At 37.6% G+C, this 14,594-nt stretch overlaps 1 protein-coding gene across 1 annotated transcript in view; it reads left to right on the forward strand.

Moving 5' to 3' along the window:
* USH2A (usherin) overlaps positions 1-14,594 on the forward strand; it is a 721,517-nt gene that overhangs the window by 281,676 nt on the left and 425,247 nt on the right. The window contains exon 23 of the mRNA XM_073222145.1: positions 13,156-13,282. Within this exon, the coding sequence (XP_073078246.1) occupies positions 13,156-13,282 (127 nt within the window). The remainder of the gene's footprint in view (positions 1-13,155; positions 13,283-14,594) is intronic.

Below are 14,594 nucleotides of genomic sequence, written 5' to 3' on the forward strand. Positions count from 1 at the left end.
TGTTTCGACCAGGGCCAGAATTACAGCTGCCTGGATGGCACACTGTAGGTCCTTAGACACAGGATTTCTGGGTGACCCTAGAATTACAGCTTTTGAAGGGATGCCAATAGGTAGACAATGAGTAACAAAAAATAAACAGCATCACCCCTAAGCAGATCCAGCAGCCAGAGAGAGAGGGAGAAGAATCAGCTGTCCCAGAAGGCAAGGCAGGTGGCCACGGAGAAAAACCAGCACACTGAAGCTGCTTCAGTCACAGAGCAGAGAAGTATTATTTTTCATTTGAAAACTTTTAAAGTAGTCTAATTAGAGCAGGGACACCGTTGAGCCTCCGATTCGAAAGTGAAAATGCATGAAAAAAAATATGAAAATATAAAGATGAAGGAGACTACTGATATGATTCAGAAAAAATTTCAAAATAAGAACAAGAGCAAAACACTTGTCCAGGGAAAAGAAGGATGCGAGAAAATGATGAGATATAAAATAGGAGAAACTATCTGATTTAAGAAAGATTTGATTATAAATGTATTGAAAGGACCTATCAAATTCTAGTCAAGGTTAAGTGAAGCTGATGCTTATATAAGACCTCGAGTGCCAGGAATTATTCTAAGCATTCTCTCTGTATAGAACTAAACACACACACGCACACACGCACTTCCTCTCTCTTTCTCTCTCCCTCTCTTATGTAAATATTACAACGACTCCATGAAGTAGGTACTCTTATTACTCCCATTTAATAGGAGAAAAATCTGAGTAACCGTTAACTTAATTTTCCTGAAGTCGTCTTGCTAATCACTAAGCAAGCCCAGGATTGAAAACCCAGCAACCCAGCTCCAAAGACAAGATTTCAGCTCCAATACTCTACTGCTTTTCCACATGGGAAAATAATGCTATTGATAGCCACAGACAGATAAATACCATCATGCACCATGTTGGATGGAAATATTTCAGCAAGGCTTCTGAGCAAAAAGAAATAAAAAGTCTGAAATTTAAGGAGTAGAAGCATAATGAGTAAGAGTAATCAACTTACCAATATGAAGTTCAACCTAAATGTTTAATGACAGAATGACTAAGAAATGTGTTTTATAGTTCCCAGGCATTTTTAAAATGCAGGAGACATACAGCAAGGGCAAAAACAGAAGAAAACCAAAGCAGAGCTCTAGTATTGCCTGGTGATAAAATCAGTAAGAGTTGAAGGTGGAGAAAGTTGAGTGACGTAAAAGTCCTAAAGGTGTCAACTTAGTGGAAGTGGCACTAAGGGGATTGATCATATTGGTGTCTTCTTTCCTTAAAATAAATAGACAAAATGATTTGATTTTAAATGTTGTGAAAAAAGAAATTACTAATAGAAAGAAAACGTTCCAAGAACATCCAAATTAACGAGGTGATAAAAGGCGACTCCTACCTTGTAAAAAATCAACAAAAATCATTAAAAGAAACAGTATGATAAAACAGAAGAATGTCTAGGAGAAAGAAAATTTTGGCTCTTTTTTTCTCTCAACCTGTTAATATTTGGGGATATTTGAGAAGAAGCCAGATAGAGAAAAACCTGAATCCTATAACACATTGATTCACAGAGCTTTTGAAGTATACAAAGTGGGTTGACCCAAAGTAGCCACTCGAGGCAGGTATTGTTTTCATTCCTGCTGTAGATGAAGTGGCTTAACTAGGGTCACACAGTAATTTAGTGAAAGAACTGGCACTGAATTTAGTTTATTCGTTCAGTGCAACTTGGATAAAAATTTATTATACTACTGGTGCTCTGCTATGCAGTTATACACTAGGAATGCAGAAATGAGAAATGAACAAAATGCCATTCCTGCCATCAACTCATCTGGATCTCCATCACCCATGATTGGAGGGCACAGTCTGCTTGAGTTGGACGGGGCAGGGAATGGGGAGAGCAATGTTTCAGGGTGGCTCCGCACTGCTCACACTTCCAACTGGTCACGCCGTCATATATGTCCTTCCCAGTGTCTGTGAGTGTGATTCTAGGTGATCATGCACGCCTCAGAGTTCTATTTTTAATAGTACACTATTACCTAGTTTATTACATATTGGCTGTGACATATGGCCATAAGCTGTTCATTACAGAGTTTGAGTAATATGTGTGTGTATGTGCACACACATGCACACACACAAAATTCAAACGTAAGGGGCAAAGTCTTTGCAGAATTTATCTCCAAATGGTTTTGCTAGATTAGAAGTATGGCTGCTACCTCTTTTGACTGTGTTGTTTCTCTTTCTAAAGGATGTGATACCTTTAACCCTGCAGAATAGGAAGGTACAGGGGCCAACAAATGCTTACTTCTACTCAGCCATAGTATTGTCATTATGATCCTGAGAATGTCTGCCCCAAAACTTTCTCAGTCTCATCTTATTCACCTCTTTTCCAATGACCAGGTGAGCATCCTGAAGTGGGCTGTAATGACGGAGTTCAGGGAAACACTCACAGGGCACTGTCAGTCATTGCTGCCTTGTCCTCCTCCTCCCTCAGATAATCTTAGAGTGCCCATCACTGCCGTCAGCCTTCCCAGCTGCTCTGTCCCTCCCCTATATGGCTAAATCCTAAATGGTATACAGAGTTGGTGGGGGCCAACCAAGTATTAATAAAATTGTTATAGACAAAAGCTGGAAGAGCAGGGAAATAGGGAGGATGTAATGAAGTCTGACAAGTGAATTTTTATCTGGAAGCATAATCTCTCTCTGCAAGGCAAAAGTTACCTGCATTTTCAGGAAAATGACAATTAATTTATTCAAAAAAAGGTAAGGTTTGGTTTAGCAGCATGGCTTTAGGATATATTTGGGAGAATGTAATCAGATATATTATACTAACTGGTCATGGGACATGATGCTGTCCACATATGAAACCATCAGCTAAAGTTAGCAGGGACCATATTCTTCCTCAACACCATGGAATTTATATTCTAATGCAAGATAACTGGACATATTTGCAAACTTTTTAATGAAGACTCCAGATTTTCAAATAATTGTTGAAACTGAAGAATGGAGAACATTTGGAATATTCTTCCATTGTTTGTTCTCCTTTTGAGTAGAAATATGAATATAGCTTCTTGCACAAAGCTACAGCTACATTTAAAGTTTAAATTTAAATAACATTAAATTAAATTTAAACTGAATTTAAACATTTAAAGAAGTTTACAAGTTGTTTTACATGCCTTCCACTGACATTCAAATTATTTATATTTTAAACATTTTAAGTACCATGTTAAGCCACTTTACTTTATCTTTAAATGAGACAAGGCTATCTATTGAACACCTTATGGTGCTCATCAGACAAGTAGTTATTGGCTTAATGTGTCTTTCTTAACAGACTATACTATCTAGTGAAATCAAAATCGTTTTTTTCAGAAGAAGTTTGGCACAGGTGTTAAAACATAGATGCTCAGTAAGTGAATGTTTGTTGATAGATTGGCTGACCGACTGGCTCAGTTACTGCTGGTAAAATACTACTCATAGTTGAAGAAAATTGTCAAATTTCTAGGGTAAAGTTTCAAGCTCTTTAGTGATTATTTAACACTTTAGTTATTATTTATTGTAATTTGTCAGTTTACTAGATATCTGACTTTTATTGATGGTCACTTTTAAATTGCCATTCCTGAATTCATTCAGAATAATTAAATTTTGAGTGCTGAAAAGAACTGACTTGTGAAAAGTTGTAGGTTAGAGTTACTATCTAGAACATGGTTTAAAAATAACTTATCATTTTGTACTTTGTTCTTTTTAAAATATCTTAATAAACTTAAGTAATGAATTCCTTACATAGTAATGTGATCCTATACAGAGGCTATAGGTATAAAAACTTATTTGGTTTCCCTTCCAATTATCTAGTGCTTTTTGTGAACACATATTTGGGGGGGAGGGAATAATACTTCATAATATTTAAAATTGTATATATGTTTGCATATGTATGTACTGAACACTTGAAAACACTGTTAAGAGTCAAAGTAAAAACACTCACATCAATAGACAAATCAACCAGACAGAAGATAAATAAGAAACGTAGGCATTGAATAATACATTAGATCAAATGGACTTAACAGATATCTACAGAACATTCCACCCAAAAGCAACAGGATACACATTTTTCTCAAGTGTACATGGAACGTTTTCCAGCACAGATCATATACTAGGGAACAAAAAGAGCCGCAATAAATTTTTTAAATGACTGAAATTTTATCAAACAGCTTGTTAGATCACAATGGTATGAAACTAGAAATAAATTACACAAATAAAATCAGAAAGCCTACAAACACATGGTGGCTAAACAACATGTTTCTAAATAATCAATGGATCAATGAACAAGTTGAAACAGAAATCAAGCAATACATTGTCCCGACCCGCGGGATTAACGTGGAGTGTAGCCAGAGACGCCTGCAGAAATGAACAAGCAAGGGACACAAAGAACGACCAGCAAGACAGGATGTCTGATCAAGCTGGCAAAGTTTATTGTTTACAGGCTCAATTTATACAAGTAGCAAGTAAGGGGTGGGTCAGGAGATGATTGGACCTTAGGTGGCGCTGGCGGGGAGGTGTTCTCACACATCCTCAAGGTCTCCCTATTTTCAGAGCGAGGAGTCTTGGCTCATCTTCAAGGACAAGATATGTTTTTGTGAGCAGATAACTTCCAAGGACTGCACCGGTTGCTCTCAAGCTTGTGCTTTCCCATGCTGCGTTCAGACGTGGGGGAAGGGACATAGCCCCGGCTCCCAACATCTCCCCCTTTTTTCTTTAATAAAATAACCAGCCTAACTCAGACTGGGTCAAGGTATGTGCCTGTCTTAGGTTGTACGGTTGAAGTAAATCCTTACCCGTCATGGGGGCATAGTCCTCTGTCGACCACTCCCTGTCTTAGGTTGGTATTTACTATTCAACCATATCTTACCCGTCACTGGCTACCATACTTGACTTTAGATCTTATGATTTACAAGTGGGGGAGCCGTCTGCAATTTCAAATAATGCAGGTCTCTTAAGGCTTGTTGGATGAGTTAGGAGGGATTGGGACAGGAACTTGGAGCTTTTTATCTACTGGGTAGACGGTGCCTGTCTTAGGTTTAGAGGTTTTGTACCTGGCCTCTGTTTTTCAGGAGCTTGCCTCTTTTTGGAGTCGGCCTGATATCTTCAGGGGAGCTTGCCCTAATACTGGATCGGCCTACATAAATAGGAGCTTGCCCCAGTATTAGATCGGCCCCTGTTATTTTTATCAGAGGTCTTATGTCTGTCCTGTATTTCTGCAGGTACAACCTCTTAATTACCCGTCATTGACTACCCGCCTTAATTGCCCAGAGATGTTGTCAAGGGACAGGACAAGAAACCTTGACATAGCTCGTTCCTGGTTTATTTTGTCGCCAGCTCAGGGCTCTATGTAAAGATTCACACCTTGGTCAGCTAAAGCAAGGCAGTGATAATGAACTTGTATGGGTTTTGCTACGAGGGAGTCAATTTGCTGTTTGATTAACATTGTAAGTTTTTGAAAAGCCCAGGGGCCGAAAGAAAGTACTAGTAGTAATCCTAAAAGGGGGCCTAATATAGGAAGGAGGTATGGGAGGAGTCCATTTAGTCCTGTCCAAAGAGGGTTGTTCTGAAGTTCTTTCCTTCTTCTCTCGAGATCTTCTTGAAGAATCTTTATTTTATCTCGAACAATGCCGGACTTATTGGCATAGAAGCAGCATTTTTCCTGTAAGGCTAAACAGATACCTCCCTGTTCTGCTGTGAGAAGATCTAAACCCCTACGATTTTGCAAAACTACCTCTGCAAGTGAGTCAATTTGGTCCTGGAGATCATTGATTGTCCCTGAAAGAGTCTGAACATCATTAATTAACTGATGGGACAGCTTATGGTAGGAATGTATGGCTATTCCTGCTCCTGCTGTTCCTGTGGCCACTGCAGTAGTAATCCCGAGGCCTACTAGGAGCGGAATAAGCTGGATGGCTCTTTTATAGCGGGGATGCCCTGCAATATACTCAAGGCTGGGTATGGGGATAGGTTCTTCTCCTGGGATAATATCAATATCTGGGAGAATACTGGCTTGTACACATAACCCAGTCCAATTTGAGGGTAAGGCAGTGAAGGCCAGGTTTCCTCCACAGATAAAAACTTGTCCAATAGCAGGGCAGAGAGCTGAGGAATAATTAGAAACTTGGGAGCAATTTGTGAAAGAGGCAAATCCTACGTTCACGTCATCACTATTATTCTGGGGCTGCTTTTGTATGCATAGGGATGTGTTAAATCCTACAGGCTGTACTCTAAAGGGTGAGTTAAGAGTACAATTCTGTTCTGGCAGTGTAGTGGTAGCGTTAGTGGGAATTGCGAGGGGCATAGGTGTACCAAGGGTCATGCATAGCCAGCAATTTTCAGCAAGGCTGGGGTTAGTAGCGTTTAGTGCGCTATGGGTGGCTTTTAGAATATCAGCAGTCTGGGTGTCAAGATCTATGCCACGAGACTTGGGCAAGGCTAGAGGGTGATACTCTAGGGGAGGGTATATTTCCTTGATAATTTCTTCAATTTTCTTTTGAACTTGGATTTCTCTTACTTTGTCTGTTGGTCCACCGCCATCAGATATGTGAATCGGGGCTTGCGGTGGCCAGCAAATCGCCTTGCCAATTTGGCCATGGCAGGAGGCTTGTGCATATTTAGAATGTCCTCGGGGATTGCTATAATCATACTCGCCTCCAAAGGAACCAGCATAACCATTTTGTAAGATGGCTGTTAGATATTTTTTGCCATCGGCACCAGTGCACAGTTGGACAGTGCGATAACAGGTAGAGTGTAATTCAGTGGCTTTTTGGCAGGGGTCGGGGCAAGGCCCTGGTTTGCCATTAATTGTAGGTATAATTTTGGGCTTTTTTACACATTTCCAAGACTGGGGCTGCCAACCTCTTTTCCACTGTTTGTGATCAATAGTGCCCTCTAGGGGAAACCAGGGACAAGTCTCATGGATAAAAGTAAAAAAATACCTAAGGTCTTTTCTTTTAACCCTAATTCCTCATGTCCTGAGGGACTCCTTGAGTCCAGTAAGGAAAACCTCATGGGAGTTCAGAGAGTTGCCCATCACTGTGGCCGCAACCCTTGCACTGTATAAATTTGAATCTTTTCCTCCAATGTAGCCGCAACTACATCAATGTCCTGAAACACTGGAGCCACTCTCGTCAGCTCTGACGAGCCCTTGTTTACGTAGGACAGTCGGCAGGTACAATCCGCCTGCTCGGACCCTCTAGGGCAGGGACTCTGGAGTCGGAGTCCCCTGGGTATGCCTTCGAGGTGGACGACCTTTAGCCCAAAGTAAACACAAGGTTTTCAGAGAGGAACGGCCAGTGAACAAAACAAGGAATAAATCGCGGCAGCAAACTGGAGGAAAGTGATAAGATCAAATGGACTGCTGAACACCCAAGAGGCTGTCTGAAATCTTGCTTGGGGAATTCGTCTACTCACCTCTCAAGGATCTGTGTTACGGACGGGTGAGCCGCAGTGATCCTTCTCCATGCAGAGTCGACATCAGGTCAATACCCGTGCGGTGACTCAAAAGCAATACATGGAGACAAATGAAAACAAAACAACAGCCTAAAATATGTGGGATGCTGCAAAGGCAGTTCTGAGAGGGTAGTCATAGCAATACAGGCTTACCTGAACAAACAAGAGCAATCCAAAATAAACAGTCTAACTCACAGTTAAAGAAGCTAGAAATAGAAGAACAAATGGAACCCCAAGTTAGTAGGAGGGACACAATAATGATCAGAACAAAAACAAATAAAAGAGAGAAGATTAAAATAATAGAAAAAAAAATCAATGAAACCAAGAGCTGGTTCTTTGAGAAAATAAACAAAATAAATAAACCCCTAGCCAGACTTATAAAGAAAAAAGAGAGTGTATATACATAAACAGAATCAGGAATGAAAAAGGAAAAATCACAATGGATACCAAGGAAATACAAAGAATTATTAGAGAATACTATAAAAAATTATACACCAATGAACTGGACAACCTAGAAGAAATGAACAACCTCCTAGAAAAATACAGACTGTCCAAGAAGGAACAAAAAAATCTGAACAGACCAATTACCAGAGATGAAATCGAACTGGTAATCAAACACTCCCAAAAAACAAAAGGTCAGTGCCAGATGGCTTCACAGCTGAATTCTACCAAAAATTTAAACAGCAGCTAATAACCTATGTTCTTTAAGTATTCCAAAAATTAGAAGAGGAGAGAATACTTCCAAACTCATTTTAGAGGCCAGCATCCCTCTAATATCAAAACCAGATGAGATATGACAAAAAAAAGAAAATTACAGACCAGTATTCCTGATGAACATAGATGCAAAAATACCCAAGAAAATATTAGCAAACCAAATTCAAAAATACATTGAAAGATTGTCCATCACGACCAAGTGAGATTTATTCCAGGGATACAAGGATGGTACAATATCCATGAATTATTCAATGTGATACACTACACATGATAGTCTCAATAAATTCTGAAAAAGCATTTAACAAAATTCAACATCCATCATGTTATGATAAAACCTCTCAACAAAATGGGTATAGAGGGTATGTACCTCAACATAATAAGGCCTATATAAGACAAACCTACAGCCAACATCATACTTAATAGCAAAAAGCTGAAAGCTTTTCCTCTAAGATTAGAAACAAGACAAGGATGCCCATTCTCACCACTTTTATTCAACATAGTACTGGAAGTGCTAGCCATAGCAATAAGACAAAACAAAGAGATAAAAGGCATCCAAATTGGTAAGGAGAAATTAAACTGTCACTATTTGTAGATGACATAATATTATACATAGAAATCTCTAAAGATGCCACCAAAAAACTATAAGAACTAACAACTAGATTCAGCAAAATCGCCAGGCACAAAATTAATACACAGAAACTTGTTGCATTCCTATATACTAATGATGAACTAGGAGAAAAAGAAATCAGGAAAACAATTCCATTTACAATTGTATCAAAAAGAATAAAATACCTAGGAATAAACCTAAATGAGGAGGTCAAAGACCTATGCCCTGAAAACTACAAGACACTCATGAGAGAAATTAAAGAAACACCAATAAAGGGAAGTCTATCCCATGCTCATGGATATAAAGAATTAATACTGTCCAAATGGCCATCTTGTCCAAAGCAATTTACAGATTCAATGGATCCCTATAAAAATATCAACAGCATTTTTCAATGAACTAGAACAGATAGTTCTAAAATTCACATGGTACCACAAAAGACCCCAAAGAGCCAAAGCAATCCTGAGAAAGAACAAAGCTGGGAGGATTACACTCCCTGACTTCAAGGTCTACTACAAAGCTACAGTGATCAAAACAGTTTGGTACTGGCACAAGAACAGACCCATAGATCAATGAAACAGAATAAAGAGCCCAGATACAAATCCATGCATATATTATCATCACTTAATACACAATAAAGGAGCCATGAATATACGAGGGGAAACGACAGTCTCTTTAATAACTGGTGTTTGGAAAACTGGACAGTTACATGTGAGAGTATGAAACTGGATTATTGTCTAACTCCATACCCGAAGGTAAACTCGAAATGGATCAAAGCCCTGAATGTAAGTCATGAAACCACAAAACTCTTAGAAGAAACATAGGCAAAAATCTCTTGAATATAAGCATAAGCAATTTTTTTCCTGGAGACATCTCCTTGGGCAAGAGAAACAAAATCAAAAATGAAGAAGTGGGACTACATCAAACTAAAAAGCAAAGATTACCATCAGCAAAACAAAAAGGCATCGTACTGTATGGGAGAATATATTCATAAATGACTCTTCTGATAAGGATTTAACATCCAAATTATATAAAGAACTCACATGCCTCAACACCTAAAAAACAAGTAACCTGGTTAAAAAATGGGCAGAGGATCTGAACAGATGTTTCTCCAAAGAAGAAATGCAAATCAAAACCACATGAGATGTCACTTCACACCAGTTACAATGGCCACTATCCAAAGGACAAGAAATAACAGATACTGGTGAGGATGTGGAGAAATGGGAACCCTCCTGCAGTGTTGGTGGGAATGTAAATTGGTGTTAACATTGTGGAAAGCAATATGGAGTTTCCTCAGAAAACTAAAAATAGAAACACCATTCAATCCAGTAATTCTACTTCTAGGAATTTACCTGAAGAAAACAAAATCTCTGATTGAAAAGATATATGCACCTCAATGTTTATCTTTTTATCACTGCATTATTTACAATAGCCAAGATATGGAAACAACATAAGTATCCATCAACAGATGAATGGATAAATAAGATGTGGTACATGTACACTATGGACTATTCTTTAGCCATAAAACAAAAAGAAATCTTGCCATTTGCAACAACATAGATTGATTTAGAGGGTATTATGCTCAGTGAAATAAGCCAGATGGAGAAAGACAAATGCCATACAATTTCACTTATTTATAAATTTAAAAACAAAGCAAACAGAATGAACAAAACAGCAGTAGATTTGTAGACACTGAGAAGTGACTAGTGGTTACCAAGGCAGAGGCATTGGGATGGGTGAGGGATACAAATGGGCACAATAATTCGCAATCACAATCTAAGTTGGTCATGGGTATGGAAGTACAGCATGGAGAATACAGTCATTGATTCTGTAACATCTGTCTATGTTGCTAGATAGTAACTGCATTAGAGGGGATGAGGATTTAATAATATAGGTAACTGTTGAACCACTGTATTGTACATTTGAAACCAATATGAGATTGTATATCAATGATACTTCAAAAAAAATCAAAACAGAAGTGTCAAAGTAAAGTTACTCCAATTTTTAATTGCTGTATTTTTTTTGTTGCTGTTAATTCTGTAACAGCTATAATCTTCCCATTACTTATTTGATTAATTTTGGTTTCGATGCACTTGATCTGCTGTTATTTTGTTAACCAACAATGACTCATGGTTATCATTTAAATGTGTTATATTCAGTGACAGTTACAGGAAATTCAGATACCATTCTGATATCACTTAGAAGGAAGCCGTGAAAGTAAAAGCTTTCAACAATTCTGAATAGTATCTATTTAACATGTCTGATGTTTTCAAATGGAAAGAACAAATGAATGACATGACACCAGAATTGATCACAGAATTATTTTCTTAACATTTGTTGGGGGAAATAATCTTAAAATGATCATCAAAGAATAATATGCTTTGTACTTAACTAAGTACAAAGCAAATTTGGCATACTGAAGCTGTATGTTCTATACCTAAATTTGTCTCCCATAATTGTGATTTCTTATGTAGAGAACTACTAATACTTCAGACTGTTGCCAAACATAATATGAAGGACCACTTACTCAGACACCTGATCTTTGGAATGCAGCATCGTTTGTAACAATTTTAATGCTAACTAAGTACACTTTGATGAGACAGCATTTAATAAAATGCTCATTAATTTCATCATTAGCAAGGGTATGCTAAGAAGTAAGCCAGTTTCTTATGTCACGCCCAATTAGCATCCCATGCTAGTAATCCCATTAGTATTGTTGAATTCACTAATGGAAAAACTAATGGGCATGCTACCAGGGCACATTAATTGGGCACGACACCAGTTCTGGTTTTAATTATTAAACTACGATAATGAAATGCGTGTTTGTAAAATATTAAAATGTTGAAATAGGTTTGAAGAAAATAAAACAGTATGTAGAGAAAAGAGATACAAAGCAACTCAACCTACACAAATTCAAGGACTGGAAAATGGACTTACCAAGTGGTCATCTTTTGAGCTGATCGAGTTGTAAAAGTTGGGATATTGTCCACATGAGAAGCTACCCAGTCATACTCATGGGAAATTAAAAACTGTTTTTTTGTTACTTTGAAATTCTGTGTGTCATACATATTGTCATGCTCTGTATGAGGCCTGACAGGAGCCAATTAAACATGTAGAATGGACATGTTGTAATACTCTGAAGCTCTTTTATGGAAATACAAACAGAAATGTTTCATTGAAGACAGTATGATTAACATTACATTTTGTGACTTGTGATTTTGCCATATTACATCAGGTAAATTAGTTTGCTCTTTTTAAAGAATACTATACCAAAATCAATAGAATTTGGTGAAATGTTCTAAGCAATTACAAAAATATTTTGTAATATTTTACTCAATCTTATTTTTGGTTTTTAAAGCTTTTCATTGGATTGAAGTGAATTATTGTTAAGGAAACTGACTTTATTAAAAAAGAAAGAAGGAAATGTATTTTCATTTAGAAGGTTTAGAATAATTTTCTAGTTCTTTTTTCTTTTTCTTTTTGGTTGATTGTTTTTTCTTTAATAGTAAAGTAGTTTAAGATGATGGTGACAAAGTTGGAATGTCTTTTTCTTAGTCTAACTTGCTAACTAACACTAAAATGCATGCCATTGATACCAACCAGGATATACTGAAAACGTGTTGACTTGGCTATAAAGTGTTAAGATAGATGGTTTCTCATCTATTTCTCTTTCTCTGTTTTTTACCCTCCCTCACTGTCTTTTTTTTGCTAATCTCTATTCGTGATTTCTGCCATTTTCTACTCCTGCCCATTTAGGAATTCATTTTTAAATATGATACTATTATGTGGGTAATAGACTACATATACTTAGTATGAATGCTGGAGTTTTAGACTACTAAGCACTCAGTGTTAAGTTTAACCACAACACTTATTTTTAATGTATTAATAACTGACCAATATTTAATGTGAATCTCATTCTTTCTTGTTATCAGTAATGTAATGGAGACACTAGAAACTAACTTTGCCGACCTTTCCCTATCTTTAGAATAACATTGAATGGTAATTTTATTAGTTTTAAATTCTTTTTTCTTATTTCTGCCAAAAAAATTAAAATCTAACATTTTAAAATAAAAACTCCATTACCTTTCTGATAAGTGTAGGTACTCAAAATACAAGTGTATTTGTAAGAGATTCCTGTACCAAAGAGGAGTTTTTTTCAGATTTGAGCAGTGTGGTGTTTGTAGAAGTACATCACAGCACAGCCGGAATGACGTTAGACATCAACTTTAAGTTCTGCTTGAAACGAATTTTTGCTTGCATCAGGTCTGTGTTGAGATTTGTAAATTGGTCTTCAATATTCATTTAAATAAACAAATATATTCATTCATTAGTTCACTCCTTCCTTTTAGGGGTCTTCAGTGGAAGTTACCACAACCAATGATGATGATAAAAGATACAGCGACGGTGAATGGCATGAAATAATTGCTATCAGGCATCAGGCTTTCGGCCAAATCACGCTTGATGGGCAGTTCACAGGTGAGCACTTCCCTGATATACATAAACGGCTTTTTTGATATGCTGATGTTGCCATACTTTTCTGTTGTTTATATTTCTATCTCTCTTCTTTCACCTTTACCTCTACTCAATTTCATCTAAATAGATGTTGAATTTGCCTTTGGGGTGCTCCTAAAATAATGAAGTCTAGCAACCATTTTCTTATCTATGCAGGATTTCAGTAAAGCAAAAACAAGAACAAAGTCATCAGGAAAGTAGTTCTTTACAACTTGGAAGTGCCTTACCTTATGATCCCTCATATTGCTTTGACCTCCAGACACAAATAAAGTAGTTATTACATGCATTTTAGAGATGAGAAACTGAGGCTCAAAATAAGTAAATAACCTCTCCCAGTTTACACAGTTGGCAGGCAGTATGATAGTACAGGCTTTTATTAATCCATTTAAAAGATATGGACTTTTAATGAGCCCCTACTCTGAACCAGGCATTGATCTAGAAACTCTGGACACAAAGAGCAGTATTTATACTCTAGAAGGGAGAGGAGCAGGAGAGAGAATAAATAAATACTGAACAAATATCAAGTAGTGGTGCATTGTAGGAATGATAAACATGATAAGCAGGAAAGCTGTGTGTGTATTGGGGAGGGGATATTTTGGTTTTATGTAAGACTATTAGAGAAGGTCTATCTGATAAGGTGACATTTGAGCAGACCCATAAAGGGAGTAGAAGGGTAAAACAGGAAAATATCCGGAAGACTGTGTCACGCAGAGGGAACAACATGTGCCAGGGCCCTGAGGTGGAAACATATGCCGTACATGGTACACCAGGGACCAAGGATGCCAGTGTGGGAAAGAGGAAGTGCAGGGGCAAGCAGTAGGCTGAGATCAGAGACGCCATAGGGCTGTATTATATAGGGCCTTGTGGGCTTTTACTTGGAAAGATGGGGAGGCTTTTGGAGGATTTTGAGAGAAGAGTGACCTGATAAGACCTCCTTCTTTAAAAGGAACTCTCTGGCTGCTGTTTTGATAATACATTTTAAAAGGGACAACAGTTGAAGCATGGAGACCACTTAATAAGTTTCTGTAATAATTCTAACATAATTCAGGCAAGAAATAGTTTCTTGAACCAGGGAAGTAATTGTGGATGTATTGTAAATATTAAGTCAACAGAATTTGATTGAGGTAGAGCTGGCATTGGCACGCCACCACCCGAGGGCCAAACCCAGCTCATGCCTACTTTTGTAAAGTTTTATTGGAGCACATCTTTACCCATTTGTTATGTATTGTCTATGACTATCTGAGACTGTAGGGTCTACAAAGCCTGAAATATCTAC

Source organism: Manis javanica, chromosome 14, assembly GCF_040802235.1.
Source record: "Manis javanica isolate MJ-LG chromosome 14, MJ_LKY, whole genome shotgun sequence".
Lineage (NCBI taxonomy): Eukaryota > Metazoa > Chordata > Mammalia > Pholidota > Manidae > Manis > Manis javanica.